Source organism: Kogia breviceps, chromosome 8 (assembly GCF_026419965.1).
Source record: "Kogia breviceps isolate mKogBre1 chromosome 8, mKogBre1 haplotype 1, whole genome shotgun sequence".
Taxonomy (NCBI): domain Eukaryota; kingdom Metazoa; phylum Chordata; class Mammalia; order Artiodactyla; family Physeteridae; genus Kogia; species Kogia breviceps.
This window is the reverse complement of record NC_081317.1, coordinates 105,813,210-105,839,240: the sequence shown is the minus strand read 5'-3', so window position 1 is coordinate 105,839,240 and position 26,031 is coordinate 105,813,210. Positions and strand designations below refer to the sequence as shown.

Genomic DNA, 26,031 nt, shown 5'->3' with positions numbered 1-26,031 from the left:
GTTTACTAATTAATAGACTTTATTATGTTTGTGAGCAGTTTTAGGTTCACAGAAAAATTAAGCCCAAAGTACAGAGAGTTACCATATACCCCTTCAAGGCTCCAGAGTTTCCCCTATTATTAACATCCTGCATTACTGTGGTACCTTTGTTACAAATGATGAGCCAACACTGATAAAGATTATTAACTGAAGTCCATCATTTAAGTTAGGGTTCTCTCTGTGCAGTGTATTCTGTGGCTTTTGACAAATGTATAATGGCATGCATCCATGCACCCACTAGGGTATCATTTAGTATATAGTTTTACTGCCCTAAAAATCTCCCTTACTCTGACTGTTCATTCCCCCCTCTCTCCCCGAGCCCTTTGTAACCACGGATCTTTTCATGTCTCCACAGCTTTGCCTTTTCTCTGGCTTCATTTTTGGTGTCTGCTTTTACTTTTCCATATGTAACAGCTCTGAACCTCACTCTATTGAGTCTAACCAATTGTCCAAGTTGAAATACTCTCCATATTCCCTACGCAGCCAAGATTCATCAAAATAAACAATACTGACCCGTTCTAAAGATCAACCACATGCTATCTGATCCTCGAGTGTACCTTATGTCTCAGCTGTTTTGTCTACCTTATCACTTCCCTAAGGCAGAGCCCCCAAATCTTCTCAGAGGTCAAAGGGACTCATCCTCCACATAGCACAGGGGCCAAAGAATTTCTAAAGCAAGTCCCCAAAGCAGCTATTTCTTGGATCACTATGTTCAGCAGGACTCCTTACAAATTACATACGTTAAATGAATAACAAGCTGTTACTGGCTATCAAATGTCATGATATACACAAGAGGAGTGAAAATGGCTATCAGATTTCATGAGGGGACAAAACGAAGCCGCATTTGAACTCTTCAGCTGATGTTATGGAAAATCTGACTGCCTGGGAAAAAATCAAGAAAGAGGACTCTGTATGGGGGACAGATGAAATGCTAACAGGACACCCTCCCTGTTCTTTGCCATACCTTCTTGGACAGGAGACTGATGTTCCTCTGCCAGTGTCCTCCCCTTACTACCAACATTTCTTGTTATATACATCATACAGAGCACAGTATTAGAGTTCTTTGCTGCCTTGAAGGAAGAAAACATAAGACTTTCGAAATTCACAGCCTCTGTTAATGAATACATTTATAGGTTTTACCATATTTAAAAACCACCAAAATGCTTTTCATTCTAGTGGAAAGATAGACAAAGAAGCCTCAGGAAGAGCTTTAGCTAACTAATCAGCACTACCCAGAACATCATGTGAAGAGCAGAGAGCAGAATCCAGATAGCCCAGGACCCTACCTCAGAAGACACAGCCCCACAGCATCCAGTCCCCTGAGTCTAACAAAGAAGCCTAGGAGGACCAAATAGAAAACTCATTCTGGTGTCACTGAGGTCACCACACCTACCATTCTGAGTGAGCTTTGTGGAGCAGATGAGGGTGGCAATCTGAAAGCTATCTTTCGTGCTATCCTTGTTTGGCGTAAAGTTGGCTAGGGTTTTGGATGCTTGGAGCTCCTTTTCCTCCATCTCCACTTTGGTTCCAGGCAGGGTCAGGTAGAATTTAGCATCTTCCATTTTCTTGTTGTCACCCTGCAAAGGAAGCATGTTAGGGACACCAAGTGGTGGACAAAATCTCTTATGTGCAAATAAAATAGTATCTATCATAAGCGTAGTGTATTTCCAACCTGGGAAATGAAGTTTTATCAAATTAGGTCCCTTCCAACTCCGAGATACTGTGATACTGTCCCAGAGTTTGAGTCCAGAAATAATTTCAACATTGAATGAAAACAGAATAAGTTATGAACTAGAAGTCAATATTCTAGTCTCTGCTATAAGTAAATACATAAAGAATAAGGTTGGATTTCATTTTCTTGAACATGTAAATGGTCACAATGACACTTCACTGGTTCCTTCGAGAAGACACAGCTTGCCACGGCTTCCAACACTATTTCTGAGCTCAGGAGCTGCTAAGGGAGATGCACATCAAGTAGATTCATCTCAAAAAAGCTACCAACCGTGTGAAAAGCCTCCTGGATATTGTTGGACAAATGAGATCTTCCCAACATCTGCTTTCTGCTCTAAAATCTCAGTGGAAGCGATAGCTCTGCAGCAGTTGGAAGGAAGAATAAGGACACAACTGATAGGAAAGGAAAGGAGGCCACAGAACGGAGAAATGGTGTCTGGCTCGCGCTGATACGAAAACCACATCCTACCACATCCACCACACTCTAACCCAGCCCAACAGTGCAACTATCAACGCTCCACACAGGCTGATGAAAGCGTGGAAGAAGAGCCCTTGACTGTTCACCTCCACGGACGCCATTTGCACGAGAGGGAGGGACCACCACTTAAAAGACTAAAGGGATGGGAGGCCACGCAGCTCGTGTGACCGCAGTCCCCTGGTGTTCTAGACTTGAAGGGGCCAAACGTGTACAGCCCGAGAGAAGTTTCTGGTATTTATACACGTAAGTCTGAAAGGAGCTTTCAGAACCCATTTCGGGGGGAGTAAATATGTCCTTAGCCACTTTCGGAGCCTCTTTCTTTAGCACCACCTTATAAAGCACCAGGTCATGCCTCCCGTCCTGCAGAGTGGTGCCGTCCGGGTTCATGAGCTTCACGAAGGCCACCCCGAAGGCTCGCTCCGATTTATCTCTGGCTGAAAAGACAGGAATACGTGTCTGAGCAGGGCAGCAAGATACCAGGGGGTGATGGCTGTGAGAGCTGATGGCACATTTTGCTGTGGGGTTTGGTGTTCAATCGTGCTATAATCAACACAGTTGAGCCAGCCCCAACAAGCCGTACGTCCTGTCCACATCACAGACTCCTTGAAGGAAATAGTTCCCTAACTGAAATCTTCCGGTGCCCCCAAGTAGGCGCCTTTTCCTATATTTGCGAATGAATGACATCAGTATCGACTCGGTCATCCAAATCAGAACTGTGGGTGTTGACACTGACCCCACCCCCATGCCCACTCCGCATCCTGAGCGCCTCTGGAGGCTGTGCCTTTTCTCTCCATCCCTGCTGCTCCCACCTGAGGCCAGGCCACCCTCACCTCCTCCCTGTATTCCCACAAGATCTTCATAACAGATCTCTCTGTCTCCAGCTCTTCTCCACCCTTTGGGGATCTCCAAAAGCAAGTCTAATCAAGTCAACTGCCCTGCTCCAAAACCTTCCCATGAGCTCTCTCACTACTGCTGTTCTAAGACAGACTCAGTAAGTATTTTGTTTATTATCTTCCAAGGTATGTGATGCCATCTAAGATTTCTATAACTCTCTTCTTTCCAAGATAGTAGCCCCGGCGCCAGGAGAAGTGGATATGTGCGTCCTGCGGCATTTGGGGGAGGAGGGTCCAGCCTCCTGAGGAAGCAAAGGGCCTCTCTCCTGGCCTTCAGGTGTTGGCCTCTGAGCTCACCATGTCCCCTGCTTAAATGTCTACGGCTGGGGTGACCACGGCCTGTTCTCACCATAGGCACACCTCTAAGGTCTGCTGTGACTCGTGTTACCCAGATTGGCTGAGCATAGCATTATACTACAGTTTGTTCACCTGTTCTCCTGTTGACGGCCAATTTGGGAGTACCGTGACTAAAGCTGTTATAAATATATACGAAATCACGACCGCCAACACCACCCATACAGCATTCTTTAATGGCTCCTCCATAACAGAGTTCAAAAGAGCCTTCATCTTTCACGATCTGGCTCTAGCCTGCCTGGAATCAGACCACTGACATGTCAGTCCAGGAACTTACTAGCCCTATGACCTTGGCACATACCTAACATCTCTGTGCCTCAGTTTCTTTACCTATAAATGTGGATTAAAATGTGTATGGGTCTTACTGACTACTGTAGATACTAAACAAGACGGTGTATCAATGGAGCTTTGCATAGTGTCTGGTACAAACTAAGAGCTTGACAAATGCTAGCTTAGTATGATGGAGAACTGTACGAAATCGCTGATAACTGACTGTTTGCTGATACTTGACTATCTGATACTGACCTACAAAAATGGCAATTTCAGATGGTTCAATCTAATATCATGATGGCTCCCACTTTAGCCCTACCGAGCCCACTTTGCTTTTCAAACACATTTCTCCACCAGCACCCTTCACTGGGCTAACCTCTGCTCACCTTCAAGTCTCGGCTAGGATGTAGGAAACCTTACGCATAAACCCCCAGGCGGGGTTAGGTGCTGTGCTTACTCCTTGATGTTTGCTGCTGTAACACGTATCACGTTGATCTGAACTTCATCACCTGTTTTCTTGCTCATCTTTCTAACTAGGCCACAGAGACTTTTCAGAGCAGTGACTGTGTCCTATTTGCTGTTCTCTACCCGGGGCCTAGCCTGCAGTCTGGTAGGTAGATGGCATTCCAAAAAATTCAGTTTGGAAGGAAGGACTGCATTTTTATGCAGTGCTGAATGAGAACAACACTTCCAGAAATGTTATGATCAATCTGAAAATAATCAATATTCTCCTCTGTTCACACCTTAGGAAAGTCAACTCATAAACTGTGATCTAAGACTTGAAACAGTTCTTTCATGAAAAAAAAAATAATTTGGGAAACAACAGATTGAACAGTTTTCTTGCTTCAGGATTTCTCAGCAATGTGGCAACATACACGGTGAATGTGTAAGAGGGAGATATAATACACAAGCACTTTCTATCCCTATTCAACTGGGAAACTCTTTTTGTCAGACAGCATCTATTAGCATTGTAGAACTTTAGTATTCATAGAACACATTTCAGGGAAATTCTGATATACAATGATAAACACAGATCTTGGAAGCCTAGAAAAATTCATTTTAAGATTTCCTTAGCTTCAATGAATCTAGAAATAAAGATGCCAAGTATCTCATTCTACAGACCCACAAGAGTGCTGGCAAGCAAGAGTAAACACTGTTTTGATTGAAATGTGTCGTAGACCTCTTAATACTCACATTCCTGAGATGACCGGTGTCGGAAGGTAAATCTTATATGGCAGCGAGCAACTTCTTCTATAGCAATGGATACCTGCACAATAATAAGGAATATCAGTACAGTCCCCTGCACTCATAGTTCATTTTATAAAATGAGGCACATTTCAGTATCTGATCACAGGAGTAGGAGTAATTCCTACAGAGTTAGATTTGGTGTAGGGTTTCATTCAAAGGAGATTTAGCTATTTTTCAAGACCAAAAGAATCTCAAGAGAAGAACATCTTTGCTGTTTATCATAGATTCTGAAAACGGAGATATTACAAATTTCTAGTGCTTTCTCAAGTGTGAAGGAGGAGATACTTCAGGGGGAAAAGATCAGTACTTTCAGGTCTGTGTGCAAAACTGCAAGGTGTACATGGATATGTTAATAGTTAGGGCCTATAATAGAAGGAAAAGATATATACTAGGGACGAGGTTTTTGTTTTTTTTCTGCTTTCATATACAGAAGAGACAGGGGAAACAGAGGCATGGAGCAATGTACAGAGCAGAGAATTTGTAGCAAATAGTTAAATAAATTATGGCATGATTATATAATGGAATATTATGCAAGTATCTAAAAACATACTTCTGAAGGCTTTTTAATGCCTCAAGAGAGTTTGAAAAGGCACAATATAAATTTGTATGAACGGCATGATCCAAAACCTATGAAGTATATAAAATTGTGGAAAATGGTTATTTCTGAATTAAGATATTAGTGCAACTTTTATTTTTAGTTTTCTTTGGAGAGCTCATAAAACTTTGACAATCAGAAGAAGCCAATGTGGATAAAGAACAAGGTCCTACTGTATAGCACAGGGAACTATATTCAATATCCTGAAGTCAACATAATGGAAAAGAACATAAAAAAGAATGTATATATATGTATAACTGAATCGCTTTGCTATACAGCAGAAATTAACACAACATTGTAAATCAACTCTACTTCAGTAAAAAAACCAGAACAAAAAAAAAAAAGGAAAGAGTTGAGGAGTCTGGGGCTCAGAAGAAGTGGAATCCAGTTTAGGCTCTGCCACGAGCAGCTAGAGGAACTCGGTCACTTTCACTTCTCTGAGTGTCAGTTACGTCATCAGAAAATGGGCTACTGCAACTCGGGCCGTTTGTCGCAGAGCTACTGTGAGGCTCACACGAGCAGACTGATCTCAAGAGCACTCTGGAATTTGTAAGACACATATTTAAATTGAAAAGAAGCCCAGCTAACTTGATTAGAGGCCAAGAAGGAAAGAAATGTTAGGAAACTACTTGCAGAGTGTGAAAATTTCCATTTGGTTCTGGACCATTTTGGCAGCCTCTTACATCATTACAACATCAAGTTTCTCTTTTCCAATTTCAACACGTTTGCAAATGAGAAAGTTACTTAAGATTTCTGAAGTTGACGAAAAAGAAATGAACTTCTGCAGAGTTACGATGATCAATTCATTTCTTTTTTTTTTTTTTTTTTTTTTTTTTTTGTGGTACGCGGGCCTCTCACTGTTGTGGCCTCTCCCATTGCAGAGCGCAGGCTCCGGACGCACAGGCTCAGCGGCCATGGCTCACGGGCCCAGCCGCTCTGCAGCATGTGGGATCTTCCCGGACCGGGGCACGAACCCGTGTCCCCTGCATCGGCAGGCGGATTCTCAACCACTGCGCCACCAGGGAAGCCCAATCAATTCATTTCTGACTGCACACCACAGGCAACCTATCTAAAACTTGAGGATAGAGGAGGAGCGATTTCTGGGTAAAAAGAAGAAAGGAATCTAAACGAGGTTTCATATATGATAGGGGTTACGGATGACACATTCTCACCTTGACAGTCTCATACCAACAGGGCTGCTTGACTTGGTAATAGACCACTGATTTGTACTCGGAAATGCCTTCGTATCCAGCACCAGGATGAATTGCTTTCTTCGGATGGAAAGAAAAAATTAGGAGGGGGTAGTAATATCTAGAACACTAAGGGTATTCCACATGGCCAGCACATGCCTTACACTGGCATCCATAAGCTGATTACATTTGGGGGTGAACAGCAGAGTGAGAATGAGTTTCCAAGAAAATATGGTGTGTGTGTATATATATATATATATATATATATATATATATATATATATATATATATACACAATGGAACACTACTCAGCTATAAAAAAGAATGAAGAAATAATACCATTTGTAGCAACATGGATGGACCGAGAGATTACCATACTAAGTGAAGTAAGTCAGACAGAGAAAGACAAATATCATATGATATCACTTATATGTGGAATCTTAAAGAAAATGATACAAATGAACAAAACATTCCTATTTACAAAACTGAAACAGACTCACAGACATAGGAAACAAAACTTATGGTTACCAAAGGGGAAAGGTAGCAGGGAGGGATAATTAGGAAGTTGGCATTGACATATATACACTACTATATAAAAAATAGATACACAACAGGGACCTACTGTATAGCACAGGGAACTTTACTCAATATTTTTTAATGACTTATATGGGAGAAGAATCTGAAAAATAATATAGACAGATAGATGGACGGATGGAAAACGGAACCACTTTGTTGTACACCTGAAACTAACAGAACATTGTAAATCAACTACACTTCAATTAAAAAAATAATCAAAAAAAAAAAAAGATCGAGTTTCTAGCACTTTGAGGGTCCCAGTGTCTCAATGTGTAGTAGCTGAGGCACCCAGCACAAGCTTAACATTCCTCTTTGCTGGAACTTTTCTTCTGTCTTCCATCCCAGCCATACACTGTGCTTTCTTTCTTTCTTCTTTCCTTTCGGGTGACCGGGGAGCTCCAGCACGTGGGCAGACACACTGCTGTGCGAGGTCCTGTCTGTACTCTGCTTCAAGGACCTGGTGTGTAGGTGTGGCATGTTCACTAGAACTTAGGGTTGTGTCTCTTCCTAGAAATGAACCACTGAGTTCAGTAGCCTCAGGCCTCCATGGGGGCACTTCCAAGCTAGTTAGCAGAGCCGTGAAAATGTGTACTTGAACTCCTGAGCAAAAGGACTCTCTCAACAGCACAAAGCAATCACTCCCGTACCGTGGCCCACAGTATTCTGCTATCCCTCTATGCAGAAGACAACTTAATCAACTGAGTCCTTGGAAGATGATCGTATCCACGGGGAAGTGCAGGGGTTGTGTACTCAGCTGTGCCCCTGCCGTGAGGGACTCAGTGAACAGGTAATTATGGCTCATACAAGAGGAGCCAGATGTCAGCTGGGACAATGAAAGCCTCCCCTGCCTCTCCTTCTCCTTGAGGTCAGAATGAAGAGTCACTTCTGTTGGAGGAACAGTGGACCGGAAAGCAGGACACCTGTGTCCGTTCCCAGTGCCATCACTAAGTCCTGTGCTTCCCTGAGAAAAAAGCTTAACCTTTCTGGGCTACAGTTTCCTGATTCCCAAAACTAAAGAGCGTGGTAGTTGACCTCGAACCAAGAGCCTTTCTGGGGTAACGGCTCTAACGGGCGCATCTCCGCTGGTTCAGCTCATCCAGGGGGAGGGCGTGTGCCCTCCACATGACCCGGGCAGGAACGCCACTCCATGCCAGCCCCGGAGGACCTTATCAGTCTTGAAAGTGGCTAAATAACTTGAAAATGATACAGAATCTCTGCATCGGAAGGGTACACCTGAAATCCCTGGTGGCTTAAGGTCTTTCTCAGCACAGGAGAAATCATGAAAATAAGAGTCTATATGAATTTATTACTACAATTGGTGATTGCTAATCACAAGTTTAACAGGTTTCCTATTTTTTCCTTGTAAAACACCAAATGCACTCTACAGTGGAGAACAATTAACATCATGCCGCAAGTCCTGTTGTTGTAAAGGAGCGCGTGATGGCAGCAGGACTGCTGGGGACGCCACCTACCTCCAAGAGCCCGCCCTCCTCATCATACACAGACATGGTCACCTCCACGTTCTTCGGTGTCTTCTTTTTCCCTTTGTCAAACTCCCCATGGATCAGGGTGACGTAAATATCATTCCGAACATCTCCTGCAACACGACAACCCAGCCTGTGAGTGGTGCTGTGTGGAGTCATTTTTAAATTTCAGGATGTAATAAGATGCAAATTATAAGTAAAATATAAGATGTTCTGACTTGGTAATAAACTATTCATACAGCAGAAGTTTCTATGTGCATTGTTCCCTGTACCTTACCTCATTCTACCTCTCTATATATACCACAGTGTCTTTAGAGTACAGTTCAGTGTCTATCAGCAGATGAATGGATAAAGATGGGGTGTGTACAGAGACACACACACACACACACACACACACACACACACACACACACGATGGAATACTACTCAGCCAGAAAAAAGAATAAAATTTTGCCATTTGCACCAACATGGATGGACTTGGAGGGTATGGGTGAAATAAGCCAGACAGAGAGAGACAAATACTGTATATCACTTGTATGTGGAATCTTAAAATTAAAACAAACTAGTGAATATAACAAAAAAGACACAGCCTCACAGATATAGAGAAAAGCTGGTGGTTACCAGTGGGGAGAGGGAAGAGGGGAGGGGCAAGATAGGGGTAGGGGAGGAAGAGGTACAAACAACTATGTATAAAATAAGCTACAAGGATATATTGTACAGCACAGGGACTATAGCCAATATTTTATATTAACTATAAATGGAATATAACCTGTAAAAATTGTGAATCACTGTTGTACACATGAAACTTACCTAAAATTGTACATTAACTATACTGCAATAAAAAAACATGAGCAATGATTTATCCAGAGGGATATTCACTGTGATATTGTTTGTGAATGTGAAAACTTGGAATCATCCTCAATTTCCAACCACAGAAACAGTTGAATAAATTATGGTACAATAAAATGAAATAATATTGATTTACTCACTTAAAAAATGGACTGAGCACCTACTCTGTACCAAGCACTGTGCTAGGTGTTTGGGAAATGACGGTAAGCCATGCACTCATGCAGGTGTAAGTCTGTGGGCAAGAGAAGCATTCTCAGACAATCACCTGATGAATGTTAACATTCCTCAAAGAGGAATGTTAAGCTTGTGCTGGGTGCCTTAGCTACAATCACCTGTAATGATCATTACAAAAGAAGGGAAAGGCCAGGCTCGGTGAAAGCATCACACTAAGTCCCAACCTTGTTTGGAAGGTGTGGGAATCTCTCCTTTGAGCTGATATTGGAGGCACAGGAGGAAGAGAGAATAGCATGTGCAAAGGCCCAGAGGTAGCAGATATATGATGGAAGTCTTCAAGTGAGGGGAAAGCTGTGGTGAGATGAGGCTAGAGACAGACACAAGACAAGTCTCCCTGAGGCCTGCAGGCCAAGTGAAGAATTTGTACCTTCATCCTAAATATAAACAGAAGTCCTGTTTTCAGCAAGGAGCGAGTGGGACGAAATCAGATAGGCATTTATAAACGATCATTCCTGCTATAGTGGGGAGAATGAGGCAGAAAGAGCAGAAACAGGAGAAGCAGTTAGGAAGCGCTGGCACTCCTCCAGGGAATTGATGACAGTAGCTACAAGTTGGGTAGCAGTAACAGGATGGAGAGAAGGGGGTGGCACTGAGAGGCCTTTGAAAGGGAAAACTGGCAGGTCTCCTCCGTGGATTTTGTGTGAGATGTAAAGGAAAGGAGCGTCAAGGGTGATCTTCAGTCTTCGTGTTTGTGCAGCTGGATGGATGAGGGGCTGTTCTCTTAGATAAAACACAACAGAAGAGTCAGGTCTAGATGCCCAGGATGACAAGTTCCAAATGCGGATTTTGAGTAAGAAATAAACAAGGAGAAGAGTGATCCGATGGGAAGAGGACCCACTCAAGTCCTGAGGCAGGAAGCAGTTGGATGGATGGTTGTGGAGTTTAAAGGAAGGGTCTTGAGCCTAGAGATTAAGATTTGGAGGCAACTAACACACAGAAGCAAAATGAGTGGATGAGGTCACCAAGGGAGGGAATAGAGGGGAGAAGGAAAGAGGTCCTGTTACAGATTGAATTGTGCCCCTCCCCCCAAATTCATATGTTAAAGAGGTGAATAAGGTAAAATGAGGTCATATGGTGGGTCCTAATCCAATATGACTCCTGTCCTTAAAAGAAAAGATTGGGACGCAGACACACACAGACTGAGGGGTGATGGTGTGAGGACACAGTGAGAAGGGGGCCACCTGCAAACCAAGGAGAGAGGATTCAGAAGAAAACCCTACAGATTCATGGATCTTGGACTTCCGGCGTGCGGAACTGTGAGAAAACAAACTTCCGTTGTTTAAGCCGCACGGCCCGCAGTATTTTGTTATGGTAGCTCAAGTCAACTAAGACAGGGCATAAGGACCAAAGGCTGAGGAACTCCAACATTTAAAGGTGAGGTCGGGGCTTCCCTGGTGGCGCAGTGGTTGAGAGTCCACCTGCCGATGCAGGGGACGCGGGTTCGTGCCCCGGTCCGGGAGGATCCCACGTGCCGCGGAGCGGCTGGGCCCGTGAGCCATGGCCGCTGAGCCTGCGCGTCCGGAGCCTGTGCTCCGCAACGGGAGGGGCCACAACAGTAAGAGGCCCGCGTACCGCCAAAAAAAAAAAAAAAGGTGAGGTCGAAGACGCTCAGGTGGCAAAGGAGTCCTGGGAGAGGCCTCAGGGGAATGGAGAAAAAGAGGAGTGTGTGGGATCACCGACAGCGAGGGGGAACATTTCATGGAGGGAGAGGTCAACCTTGTCACATACTGACCCCAGACGACCATGACGCTAAAAATATCCAGTGGACTGGGTGACACTGTAATCTTTGGTGACTAGTGACAGCCATTCGAGACAGGATAGAGGGAGACTGGCAGGTGAGGAAACAGAGTATATCATCTCTTCCAAGAATTTAGCCACAGGAGAAAGTGCAGGAGAGGGAGGAGTTTAAAATGAATCTGCAGCCTGTTTAAATGAGGATGAGGAGGAGCCCAGGTGAGGGATGTTAGCCCAGATCTATATTCCTCAAACCTGGCCGATTACCAGAATCCCCCGCAGAGCCCTGGTCATACAAACTGCATCAGAGTCTCTGGAAAAATCTGGGAATCGGTATCTTCATATTTCCCAGGTGATCCTGATTGGCTGATCCAAAGACTAGGATGTTTGGGAACCATCATCCGAGATGATCTGTAAAGTCTGTTATAGCCCTGGAAGTTCATGAACCAATGCTACTGAATACAAAAATCTTTCCAAGCCACATTTCCAAGATAAATGCACTTCTGTCCAAAAGATAAACTTCTCTATTTTATTGTTTCAGATTTCGGTCTTGCTGTAGCAATAAAACTGGCTTCAGTTATAGGAAGAGTATCAATACTTATTTTTAGAAACAACAAGAAGACAAAACATTTTCCTAGAATGTTCATGAATATGTATTAGGGTGAAATGGGCCTGGAAGGGATGAAATCAGCAGGTGAAAAGCTACTTTTCATGAGAAAAGAAGAAAAAGATAATCTCAATTTTAGAACTCATTCATTCATTCATTCCACAAATATACATTTTGTGTGTGTGTGTGTGGTACACGGGCCTCTCACTGTTGTGGCCTCTCCCGTTGCGGACCGCAGGCTCCGGATGCACAGGCTCAGCGGCCATGGCTCACGGGCCCAGCCGCTCCGCAGCATGTGGGATCTTCCCGGACCGGGGCACGAACCCGCGTCCCCTGCATCGGCAGGCGGACCCCCAACCACTGCGCCACCAGGGAAGCCCCACAAATATACTTTTAATATCCACCATGTACAGAAATGTGTGAGGCATCAAATTATTACTGCTCCTTAATTTCCCAAAGGAGGAACAAGATCTTGTATTAGTTTAAAAGAACCTGAATTTTTATGCAATGGATAATAGCTTGGTTTTTGAGAATTTTTCTAACATGCCAAAGATGGTTTATTCATACATTCTTTCTTCCTATCTATCAAATATACAACATACTTATATTTTAATAGTTATGACACATATATTTTATATAATACACATATATAAGGTTCCTCGAGGGGATGATTTTCTTTTACCACTATAACAATCAAGAAAGTAAATGGGGGCTTCCCCGGTGGCGCAGTGGTTAGGAATCCTCCTGCCAATGCAAGGAACACGGGTTCGATCCCTGGTCCTGGAAGATCCCACATGCTGCGGAGCAACTAAGCCCGTGCGCCACAACTACTGAGTCTGCGCTCTAAAGCCCATGCTCTGCAGCAAGAGAAGCCACCGCAATGAGAAGCCCGCGCACCGCAACGAAGAGTAGTCCCCGCTCGCCGCAAGTAGAGAAAGCCCGCGGGCAGCAACGAAGGCCCAATGCAGCCAAAAATAAATAAATAAATAAATAAAATTTATTTTTTTAAAAAAAACAAGGTCAATGGGTTAAATCAGTGAATTCACAAGAACACATATGCAGATTACCAACACGCAGTGGCAAAAAAAGATGAAACTAAAGTAGGAAACTGCAGAATGTTTACATTCTTGTCACCACAAGTATGGGGAGAGCCGAGAAAATTGGTTGGAGCTTAAGCCACTGGAGCAGAAGGTCCAGTTGAGTCTGAGCTGAGTGGGCACCTCGCTGGAATTTCCTGGCAAGGAGCTCACGGTGCTGGTGATGTCATCATGAGAAGAGGTATGTGCAGATGAAGCAAACTATTCTCGGGACAGAGAACCTGTGCTATTTAGCGCTACTTAATGGATGGTCTAGGAAGTATTTCAGAGGTGTTTGTGCAGAACATAAAGGAAGAGAAAGCAAAGAGAAATTTCTGCGTACATTTAAAAGCGTTCTCTTGGGCTTGCACACTGGGTAGTTTTCTAAGGTACTGCAACCCCGTCTCTATCTCCCACTGTATCGATATCACCAAATGCAAATAATGAAATCTTGTGGATCCATGTTGCCTCAAGAGTCCCATTAGAAGTGATGGCTGCATGGAACAAAGTCCTAGAGGATGCAGAACAGGTGAATCAAGCAAAGTGTTTACCTGGAAGGATTATTTCAGGAAAGCCCATTTTCCGGGCGATTGCTGTGGATCTATCCACCAAGTGTGAAAAGTTTTTCTGAACCTGTGTGAGGTCCCCCGGCAGTAGCTTCAAGGACACCCAAAGTCCTTTAAAGGAAGAAAAGATAAACTTTTAGCTCTTTGTTATGATCCATATAATAAACACACACAAACGCTGAGAAAAATATATGTGTGGTATTGATACAAAAACACATTATTATAAAGATGTAAATTCTCCCCTAGTTAACTTAGAATTTTAATGATACTCCCAACAAAATCACAGTAAGATTTCTTTGAGAATTTGACAGAAATGTGAATGGATGTTTACTTTGGGGAAAAAAAATAAAGATAGCCCCTCTCAGATATCAAAATACTGTAAAGTTATAGTAATGAGTGATATTAGTAGTAGAAAAGATATATAAATCAGTGGAAACAATGAAATCAAGTACTATTATATACAGCAATTAAACATATAGCAAAAGAGACATAACAAATCATGAAAAATGGAACAATTCGATAAACGTGCTGGGATAATTTTCTAGCTACTTAAAACAGAATCAATCTAACCTCTCTCGACACATTTTCACTAAAATAAATTCCTAATATAACAGAAAAGTAAACAGAAAAAAAGACAGGAAATTAAAGGAAAAAATAAGTGTATCAATATCAAATCTCTGAGTACAAACAATTTTTCAAAGTAGAGAAAAAAAATGAAGAAATCACAAAAGCAAAAGAATTATCTATACAAACTGAAATTTTTATATTCATAAAAAGTAAAAGGTATACTTCATAAACCATATACTACATATGCCTATAAAAGGCATAGTGAAATACTTATAAGAAATTAGGAATTCATACTCATTAGAAGAACATTCAGATCCTCACAAATAAACAAAACATGAATATACAATTCACAAAGAAGTACAAAAAGTTTATAAATATTTGGCAAACCAGAAATTGAAAAGTATGTGTCCTAAGTAAGACAAATTGTTATCTTCATTACACAAAGAGTTCACAAAAACTTTAGAAAGGAAGGAAAACTTAGAAAACTCCTAAATATCAATACATATGAAGGCCAGATAATTCACTATCACGTAGTTTTTAAAAATGCTTACGGTGGTCTACTTTTCACCTTTCAAACAGGTAAAGATTTTTAAACATCAGTTTGCAAAGTGGGCATATGGTAATTAGTGCCCACAGGAAGAAACCTATGGGAAGTATTCTGGAAATATGTACATCTCCGGGTTTAAGCTCATTCCTGTCATTTGACCCAGAAATCCTACTTCCGGGAATTTTCTTGGGGAGGCAGTCCTAAATATGGAAAAAGATTCATGTATAAAGACAGTCATAGCAGAGTTATTTAAATTTATAATAGTAGCAAAATAGAAAGCATTTAAGTGTTTACCTAGGGATTCCATGCTCAAAAAATATCCCAAGCAATGGAATATTACGCAGCCACAAAAAATATTTATGAAGAGCATGAAAACATTTGAAAAGTGTATTGCTAAGAAGGAGGAGAAGGAATGGTATTCCTTTTTCAGTTTTGTTAAAAAAAATTGTACAAACATTTTCTACTCTAACAAATTATATCCTTAGGTTAGGAGTTCCAAAACAACAGAAATACATTTAGTTATTTATTTTCAGATTCTATGATTTCTCACATGTATTTACTACTCAGGATAACTGTGAACACATGGCAAATTAAATATGCTGAAAATGTTTCCTAATTGCTTCCACTTCAGAAAACAATTACAGGGTGGTTAAAAAAAAAAAATTGACTCAATCTTCAAAATTATCCCCAAATCATCACCATCTGAATTTTAGATTTTAAACTATTTTCCCTTATTATTTGAGTTAAAAATGCAGTTTCAATAAGCAGAACTCCTCTGAGTTAAAACTATGTCAACAAAATGATATATGGAGGTACTAGAAACAACTAAAAATGTTGTGCTAGGTAGCCCATTCGTTTATATTAATACATATTCATTTGCATTACTTTGGTCTCCTTCCTCTCAATTTTAGGAAACGTATTGGGAGAAACATATTCAGAGAATGGAACATAATTATCCTCAAAACTCTTTTTCTTGGGCTTCCCTGGTGGCGCAGTGGTTGAGAGCCCGCCTGCCGATGCAGGGGACACGGGTTTGTGCCCCGATCCGGGAAGATCCCACATGTCGCGGAGCGGCTGGGCTCGTGAGCCATGGCCGCTGGGCCTGCGCATCCAGAGCCCGTGCTCCGCAACGGGAGAGGCCACAACAGTGAGAGGCCCTCGTACCACAAAAGAAAAAAGAAAAAAAAAAAAAAAAAAAAACTCTTTTTCTTTTTCTTAACTAATGAGAACCTACTGTATAGCACAGGGGATTGTACTCAATGCTCTGTGGTGTCCTAAATGGGAAGGAAATCCAAAAAAGAGGGGATCTATGTATACGTATAACTGACTCACATTGCTGTACAGCAGAAACTAACACAATGTTGTAAAGCAACTACACCCCACTAAAAATTAATTTTAAAAAAATTTTTTAAAAAAAACCTTTTTCTTTATGCCTTGAACTGTGGAAACAACACGGGGATTATAGGTCAGACAAAAGTGAGGAAAGACTCATGGGATGAGAATCTGTTCTACAGAATTTACAAAATACACCTGTGATCCAACTCTCTTAAGTCTTAACTGCCTTTAGATGGAAACTGAGGTGGGCAGTCCCCAGCAGTGTCTGTTTTATATCAGAGAAAGATAGTGAAAGGGCCAGAGTCCAAGGACTCAGCTCCGAGTGCCACCCCTCCACCCCCACCAGAGTCCCCTCCCAGCTCAGTACAGAGGGCTGTGTACCTTGTCCTTTGTGATTCACTTCCTTGGCTGCTATCACTTTATTCAAGACTGAAGTGAGTGGTTCATTCTCCCCAATCACATGGGATGTTATCAGGGGTGACATGATTAGCTGCCTCTGCCGGATATAGGTTTCCATGGCAATTCTGGGAAAGTCAGAAATGATTGGTAAGGAAAAAAGAGGAAGTCTCTGCAGCACAGCTTCAGATAGTGGTGGGTCCGATGCACGTCATTTGGAAACACAAACAGTAAAGGAACCTAACTGCAGGATACTTTCCATCTTTATCTTCCCACTGGGGGCCTATCTTAGACACCGAATTCATCTTGAAATGACTTGGGGGAATGAGGGGAAAAATAAACCCCAAGAACAAACAAAACCGATGGTCAAATGTTAACAACTAAATCCAGGGGCGATGCTTGATGCACTTTATAAGGTGGGAGAGGCTGCGGGAATGGAATGGTAGATGGGCAAAGAAGGGGCAGAAAGACCCAGCCTCCAGTTCTGGCTCTACTTGCCAAGTGAGCTCTGCTAGAGTCTCCCCTCTGGGCCTCAGTTTCCTCATCTGTAAGGAAATGGGCCAGGATCACATGCCTTGAAGGCCCACATCTAGTGACAACACTCAACGTACGAGAGCGGTATGTACGCAGCGGCTTCGGGATGGTGTTCGTAGAACCTCACGTGATGAAGAACTATGTTTAGGGTTGCAATGGCACAGCCACCAGCAAACAAGAGCCACTTTAAAGATCACATCAGGCTGAGGCTCGTACAGCGGGATCAAAGAGCCAAACACAGCCCCCATTCTATGGAAAGCACAAGCGCCATCAATAACTACATATCAGCCTGGCGCGGAACAACAGTGGCCAGTCTTCTCTGCTGTGGTTTTGTTCTCTTGCCCACGACACACAGGCCAGCTTTCTCTGCAGGGTGCAGCCCTGTACCCTGACAATGGGGGGGAAGCATTCTGCAATATGTTCCTGAAAAGTGGGATTGCGACAGTCTGAGGTGTTTTCAAATGACTCCCTCTTAGACTAGCAGGATACACGCGTAAAACTCTCCCAATATATGATCGCTATAAAGCTTTCGAGGTAAGTTATGAAAGCCTTTGCCATAAATCTTAGGAGTTCAATGCCAGAGGCTGTCATTTGCATCGTGAAAGCTGTACAGTGGCTGTTGGCCACACAGTGAGTGGTAATCAAATTAGGGCCGGGCTCCTTGGAGACTCAAAGCTTGTATTATTATACGGTGGAGACAGTCTGAAAGCTCACTGTTTCAACACAGCTGCCAGGTAAGAGCTGGTTCAGAAAGTAAGTGGGGAGGCACATAACCCAAGAAGAAACCCACCTCAGAAAGTGAGACAAATACAGAGAAACACGTTTGAGATAACTCATATCTATAATGTGGCTCCTATTTTATATATATTTATAATATTATTTGTATGGAGTAGAATAAATTTCATATCCATGAACGCTGCCCTGATAATTCACATATATTGAAACATATATAATATTATATGTTATTATATAATATTTCATATAACTCCCACATCCATGAATGCTGCTCCTAGTACATATATACATATAAAATATACATATATTATACATATATACATAGGACATAATTATAATATATGTATATATAACAGAAACAACATTCATGGATATGAAAATTATTTATATTATCACAAGTATATTTATATTTTATGTATGTATATATTCACATTTATGCTATGTATTTTATTTAATATTTATTATATTTACATAAGATATTGTAATATAGTTGGTTTAATATATGAAATCATTTAATTTAATGCATTAATATAAAATTATATATTTTAATATATTATATGTATTAATTTAATATATCACACATTAAATATACATATTTACATTGAGAGCAGCATTCATGAATTTGAAAGTTGTGTCATAATTCACACTAGCACTAAGCTACATGAAATATTTACCTCACCGTATTCTTGGAGGGTCAGTGTATAGGTGGTAGGATACTAGATAAGTACATATTTTGAAAATTATTAATAGCAGCTTCTGGATGAGAAGGGAAGTACTACTTAGCACAAACTATTTATACTATCATACTTAGAAACTTATCCAAAAGTGCTGGACTTTAAAATGAAAGATAAGGATTTTTATATTCTAAATAAAATTACATATAATACCTATTTATTGTAGAAAGAATAGTAAGCAGAGTTAAACCAAAAGAGGGGCAAAATCAGCTAGAGTTACACCAACAGAAATAATCACTGTTAATTATGGAGTATATTCTTTGAAATTTCTAAATTTTAAGGTTTTTAATGCATTGTAACAATTTATATTCTTATAAGTAGTATTTATACCCACTGAACGTTGGATATCATATATTTTTAAAACTTCGTCAACCCCAAAACTAAACCTCATTGTTTCATTTGCCTTTCATTGATTGTCAATGAATTTATAGGACATTTCTTTGCATGTGTATGTTTCCTTGTTACTTCCTTATGAACTTGTATTAATTCCTTATAATTTAGAAATATTTATTCTTTTTCATAGACATTGCAAAGATTTTATTAAATTTTTTCTGTGTGTAAGTTGTTTAAAATTTCTGTGTGGCTAAACCTATCAATTTTTCTTCTTTAGTCGAATCTTTGGTGTCTGACTCAGAAAGGCCTCCCACACATCACATCGTATAAAACTTCTGTTTTCCTATAGTACTTTAAGATTTTTGGCTCTTACACTTATATATGTTATCATCTGGAATTTACAGTGGTATAAGTTGGGAGATGAGGATCTAACTTATGTTTCTTAAATGGTTAGCTAACTTTCTCAAACACTATCTTTTGCATAGTTTATCTTTCTCCACTGATTTTAAAATTAATATTTTAAAATAATTTTTAAAAATATATAACCATATTACTTATTACTAATAAAATCACATATTAACTCCAATATCCTTGGGCTGGTTTTTGGAATTCTCGGTTTGTCATACTGATCTGTTGTGGTGGCCGCATACTGGCCGAGACAATCATTTTTTCTCACTGACAAGACTGCCCTGTTAGGAGTCAGATCCAGCAACGTCCCAGCCACCTGTGCGAGGTAAGTGGCGCAAGCTTGCTAGAGTATGAGCCAGTCATGATGTTCACACGCACGCTCCTTCAGCGTTACGGGGATAGAGAGTAGCTCTCCAACATCCCCCAGTGGCCCACCCAGGGCTCCAGCTCCTAAACTCAGTATGGGAAGCTGAGTGCAGCTCTGCGGGGAAAGCTTCCATGCATTCCCAGGCTGGCTGTCCTCCGCTTGCTAGAAAACAAGGATTAGTCTACCCTTCACTCTCGCATCTCCTAAACCTTTGTTACTCCAAGTGTGAGCCCCAGACCTGCAGTAGCAGCATCACCTAGAAGTTTGTCAGATGCAGACTCCAGACCCACCAGATCGTGTTTTGCATTCTAACAAGATCCCAGGTGCTTCATGTGCAGGTTACAGTCTGAGAAGCCCTGTGCTATTCTGCTTGACCTCGTCCTCTGTGATACCTGTTCCATAGGACAAAGTACAGATAAACTTTGGCATTTCTGGCATTTAAATGGCACCATCATCTGGTAGGTTTGCCCCTTACGTTCCTTTGGTCATTTCTGTAGAATCAGGAAAGTTCAGTTACCCTCTTAATGGAGTGCAGTGTGAAGGACTTTGAATAAAGTCTTCTGTCCGCTCCGCTCTGACAATTTTCCCGCTTAAGAGCTTTCCTTTTCTAACTGGGCAAAAGGTTCCTAGCACCTGGTTCTAACACACCATCCAAAGGCCTAATCCAGGTCTCAAGTCACCTGGGATAATGCCAAAGTACTTACTGCTGAAAGGGAATAAAATGCTGCTTTTCTTCATCATCCACCTTCCCATGTATGATATCGGTAATATCCATCACTAGGAAAAAGACAAAACTTAATTAAAGAAACTAATTGCTTCAGGCCTCAGTGAGGAACTATGGAAAATTACAGTATCAGCAAACATAGAACCCTGGACGAAGAAAGAGAGTGAGAGCAAACAGGGACGTTTCTCTTATTTCTTTGCCAATGATGACTCCCAGCGTCCCCAGCCTAGCAGAAGATCTATTCATCGGGGCTGAGGAAGGGGCTTGGGTATTCTTGGATCAACCCCGCAGACTACCTCCTTTAAAACATTCTACTGGGCTTCCCTGGTGGCGCAGAGGTTGAGAGTCTGCCTGCCGATGTAGGGGACACGGGTTCAAGCCCCGGTCTGGGAAGATCCCACATGCCGCGGAGCAACTGGGCCCGTGAGCCACAACTACTGAGCCTGCGCGTCCGGAGCCTGCGCTCCGCAACAAGAGAGGCCGCGATAGAGGCCCGCGCACAGCGATGAAGAGTGGCCCCCGCTCGCCACAACTAGAGAAAGCCCTCGCACAGAAACGAAGACCCAACACAGCAAAAATAAATAAATTAATTAAGGAACTCCTACCCCCAACATCTTCTTTAAAAGAAAAAAAATTCTACTAGACCAAGTTGGTGAATTCTTGAGTCACGTGACACTGACACTTTTTAGTAAGCCTGCGTTCCAGGACCCAGAGAACACTCTTTTTTTTTTTTTTCGCAGGAGTGTCAATAAAATAAAAGACCTGGGAGAGGAACTCAAGACTTGCAGTGGTCCACTGTCCCTCTGATTTGATATTTTCTCACCTGGTTTCCACATAAATGAAGGGCAGCCAGGGCACCAACAGCACAGACTAGAAGACCTTAGAGTGATTTGGTCTTTGATGCCCAGGAAGAGCTATGAAGGAAGCGCTGTTGTAACCCTACTGCATGGAGTATCTTATTTATACAAATATTAATATTAGCCCTCCTTTAAGAGATGAGGAAACTGACTACAGGAAAGGTAGGTAATTTTCCCTAGGTCAGAAGTTTAAGTGGTAAAGCCAGGGTATGAACCCAACAGCGATTACAGGGCCAAACCATTTAACCTAACTACGCCTGCTGCCTAGAGAACTAATAAGTAGGCCATTCACTCTACAGCTGCTGAGGTTAGGCAGGGGCCATGGCAAGAAGCCATTCCTTGGTTAATAAATTACAATCTAGCCATAAAACACACACTAATGATCCACGTCACAGGTAATCCATTTGGCGATTAAAAGAAATACTGAGATACGAGACAATAATCATAAGAAAAACTAAAGAAAAGGGAGGAAATGCTTTCTCAAATCAACCCGAACATATAGTGCATAAGGCTTGGGAATGAATAAAGTTAGTGAAAGGAAGCTGTAGAAAGCAGGGCATGACATCAACTTGCTATCAGCCCTTAATAGACCCCTGCAAACACTGCACGCACGCACGCACGCGCGCGCACACACACACACACACACACACACACACTGGAGAAATTCTATTTGAACCCCCAAATAGGCAGTTCATTTGTGAATGACATCATCTAGTTACTCCTAATTTCTGCTGATACGTGGCGTCAAAGCTCTAAGTAAATTAATCTCCACGCCCTGAATGAACACACGTACACCCTGAAATGGAAGAGCAAATAAAAGCCTTGAGCTTGATGTTGGAACCTCTATGGCCCAGTTTGAAAGACAACGACCCGGAATATTCCTTAAATATTTTATGAAAGAATAGACTGCCGCGTAGATGGCTAAGCAGTCCTAGGCCAGGGTTCCGTGCCTTTTCTGGGCTTTTATTTTAATTCACTATCAGGAAGTAGTGCTGTCCCCTCGAGACAGAGCCTGGTCAACCTTGAGAGCAGGTGCAGTGCAAAGGCCGTTCAAGGGATGCACGAGGCACACAGCTTCCTGGGTACAGAGGCTGCCTCCCCAGCCACGTAACCCACAGGTCAACCCTGACAACGTGCAGTTTCTGGGCCCTCGTTCCAGGGCCAGAAGTGATGGCTTTCAAAACTCCTTAGGGACCAAAATGTCAGTGCAAGACCAAAAATATATTTCCTCCTTTTAACAAACTACAGAGGAAAATGGAGGGCCTCCTGGAAGGCTGTGGAGTTTGATTTACGCCAAGGACCCTCTTTGAAAGCAATGTTGCCTTGGAAGAGCCAATTTCCTAGACATACAAACCACTTTCCCAGGAGAATTTTATTCAATTAAAATCAATACGCAGCCGCAGTCAGGGAAGATTACAACAGTCACACGGAGGCTTTACTGAGAGGGCCCTGCTGTGTACAAGACACAGTGCTGGGCAGTGAGGGAGAAACAAAGCAGGGGCATCTAGTTGAGGACACAGAACCCACAAAAAGCTACCTGGCAGTTCCAGGCAGTAAACGCGGTGTGTCTGATCCTAACACTAACAACCAAATTCATCTTGCACTGTCTCTGGGTCTCCTCTCTCCTTCCTCCCTCTTCTCTATATTTCTTTTAATTTTTTTTTTTTTTACTGTGGAAAAATACACATAACATGAAATTTGCCATTTTGACCATTTTTAAATGTACAGCTCAAAGTGGCATTAAAAACATTCACAGTGGACTTCCCTGGTGGCGCAGTGGTTGAGAATCCGCCTGCCAATGCAGGGGACACGGGCTGCTTAAGGCTGAATGACATTCCACTGTATGGAAAGACCATTTTGTCTCTCCATTCATCCGTCAACAGACAGCTGGGTTGCTCTGGCTATTGTGAACAGCGCTGTGGTAAACCTGGGTGGGTGTGACAACATCTCTTTGAGACCCTGCTTTTAATTCGTTTGGGGATACAGAAGTGGGATTGCTGGATCCTAATCCAATTTTTTGAGGCCCCCGCCATACTGCTTTCCCAGTGGCCATACCACTTTACATCCATCTCGGGTTCTTTCTGTACCTGCTACTCCAAAGGGTCTTCGGAGTCCACATGTGTGCTTCTTCCCCTCCTTCAGCTCCATGTGGCCAACCCGGACAATTTGGCACACGAGGCTGATGCGGGGCCGGATGAGGTCTGTGCTGCTGAGGTCCTACAGGGGCCAAGAGGACAGAAATGGAGGTCACACTACATCACCTGGTCCCATGCATTTCTCTTTTCTTTTCACTCTACAATAAAACACCGTCCAGAGCATACTTCCTCATGCTGAAATATCAGAAGGACTCCTCTCTTCCCCCTATCCACCCAAGAACTATCACAGCATCAGAGAAAAATGACTGTATTCAAAAAAAAAGAATTTTTAAAATTCCCCAGCTCCTACTTCAAATTTATAAATCAGATCGTATTCAATCTCGAGTGTCCAGTTTACGCAGGGTATTTAAAAATGGGGTCCCTTGTCATTGCTACCTTATATCCTGGCCAGGGCATATCTGAGCACCAGACGCGTTTCAGTGTCAAATGAAATTAAAACTTACAAGACACTGACATTTACTGGGTATCTACACATGCTGGTGATATTTCACTTCACCTTCCAAATAATCCTGTGAGGCAACTATAACACAGAAATTTACATGCACTGCTTTCTGTAATTATTCATCTGTTTTATGAGAGATACCCATGGAGAGCTTCTGGGTGTGTGTTGACTAATGAGAAATGTGTAGATGAAATGTCTCTGTCTTTTTGTGGCTCATGCCCTGTGCTTGTTTGTATTCCTAAGGATATTCCTTAGGAATATCCTTAGTATTCCTAGGTAAACCCACAAAAGAGCTCACATATCTCATTTACTTTAATATCAGAAATGATTTAACTGCATCTCAAATTCTTTTCATGAAACAGCTATCCAAGGCCTCTTTACTGAATCAAGAATTACTTTTTAAACAATCAATCCATATCTATCCACTATAATCAAATTAACTCAGGTCTCCAAGATAGGAATATATACCGATGATGATATTCACCTTGAATTTCTACTCTAGGTTTTGTGAGGCTCCTGTTAATATAAAGATAAAGACTTTAAGTGACTGGTTACATAAACTGGGGCACACTGATATTATTTAATAATATGCAATCATTTATAAATGAAGTTTCTGTAGAATGCTCAATGACCAAAGAATCAGTCACCACATTTTATTTAATTGAAAAAGCTGGACATGAAATTTGCATATAGGAAGGGCCTAATTGGTGGGGGGAGGAGGGGAGGGGGTGAATTGCAGCTATTCTGAAACGGTATTGATTAGAAGATGGACCAATGATTCAATAACACCTTTTTAAATGTGTTGGTTTTGTTTTTTGTTAAATAATGTACGCATTGACTGATAAATGCCTGTTGATTTCAGGGGCAAAAAACCTCACATATCTTAGAATTGAGGAAATACTCTGCGTCTTGGGGAGAGATTTGCGCAAGAGTTCTAAGCTCTTTTCTGTCGATGTTTACGAGGTGGTGAAGATGTGGATGGGTCAGTGCAGGGATAGTAATAGACCACTTTTGTCATAGGGGTAGGAGGTCAATAGATGGAATGAATAATAAGAAGCAGAAATGAAGGCAGGCAGGCAGGCAGGCAGGACGGAAGCAGTGGACCAATGCTCCTTCCTATCACTTCCTTTGGTGCTTTACCTTAGACTCTGTTTTCCTTACTGTAAGAGTGGTAAGAGAATAAGCAGACAAAATATGGGTGTGGCTTAAGGGAAAAAGGGAGAAAAGGAAGCCAGTATCTCTTTTAGGCTTGATGGGAGCTGGAAAACCTGCCCACCAAGGCTGCTCAGAGGAGGTGGCAGCAGCTCCAGGGCATTTCAAGCACTGATGTCAAAAAAAAGGGAGAGGGCTTCCCTGGTGGTGCAGTGGTTGAGAGTCTGCCTGCCGATGCAGGGGACGCGGGTTCGTGCCCCGATCCGGGAAGATCCCACATGCTGCGGAGCGGCTGGGCCCGTGAGCCATGGCCACTGAGCCTGCGCGTCTGGAGCCTGTGCTAAAAAAAAAAAAAGGAAAGAATCCCAAGAAAGTTCCTAGCCCATGAAAAAGAGAGTCACCAGGCCCCAAGCTCTAGCCCAATACATTTCCTGGCACTTGATCCATTTACAGCAGCACACCTCCTCCTGCCTCGGGGAAGTGGAGAAAGAGAGGGAAAAGTCCATTCAAATATAAGCCAACAGAAAAGTCTAGTCCGGTCTTTGCCCCGACTGTAACCTGGCTCTGGAAGGTTCCCCCCTTTATCTGCACAGCTCACCCCCTCGTCAACTGGAAGTTCTTGCTCAAAGGCTCCTGTTCATCAAGGTCTGCCCTGACCCACCTATTTAAGACAGGAACCCTCCCCCAGCCCAGAAACTCGCAATCCCCCCAAAGCACTCACGACCTCTAACATTCTATACAAGTCCTCATCTATCTGATTACTGCTTATTACTGACTTCCCCATTAGGACAAAAAGCTCCTTGAGAACCAGGACATTTT

At 42.3% G+C, this 26,031-nt stretch overlaps 1 protein-coding gene across 2 annotated transcripts in view; it reads right to left on the bottom strand.

Moving 5' to 3' along the window:
- DOCK5 (dedicator of cytokinesis 5) overlaps positions 1-26,031 on the bottom strand; it is a 219,521-nt gene that overhangs the window by 85,391 nt on the left and 108,099 nt on the right. For both annotated transcript variants that reach the window (XM_067039910.1, XM_059071707.2), the window contains exons 10-18: positions 23,550-23,679; positions 20,586-20,658; positions 16,756-16,898; positions 13,911-14,036; positions 8,848-8,972; positions 6,781-6,879; positions 4,960-5,032; positions 2,579-2,682; positions 1,433-1,616 (exon numbers count right to left, since the gene is read on the bottom strand). In XM_067039910.1, coding sequence (XP_066896011.1) covers positions 1,433-1,616; positions 2,579-2,682; positions 4,960-5,032; positions 6,781-6,879; positions 8,848-8,972; positions 13,911-14,036; positions 16,756-16,898; positions 20,586-20,658; positions 23,550-23,679 — 1,057 coding nt within the window. The remainder of the gene's footprint in view (positions 1-1,432; positions 1,617-2,578; positions 2,683-4,959; positions 5,033-6,780; positions 6,880-8,847; positions 8,973-13,910; positions 14,037-16,755; positions 16,899-20,585; positions 20,659-23,549; positions 23,680-26,031) is intronic.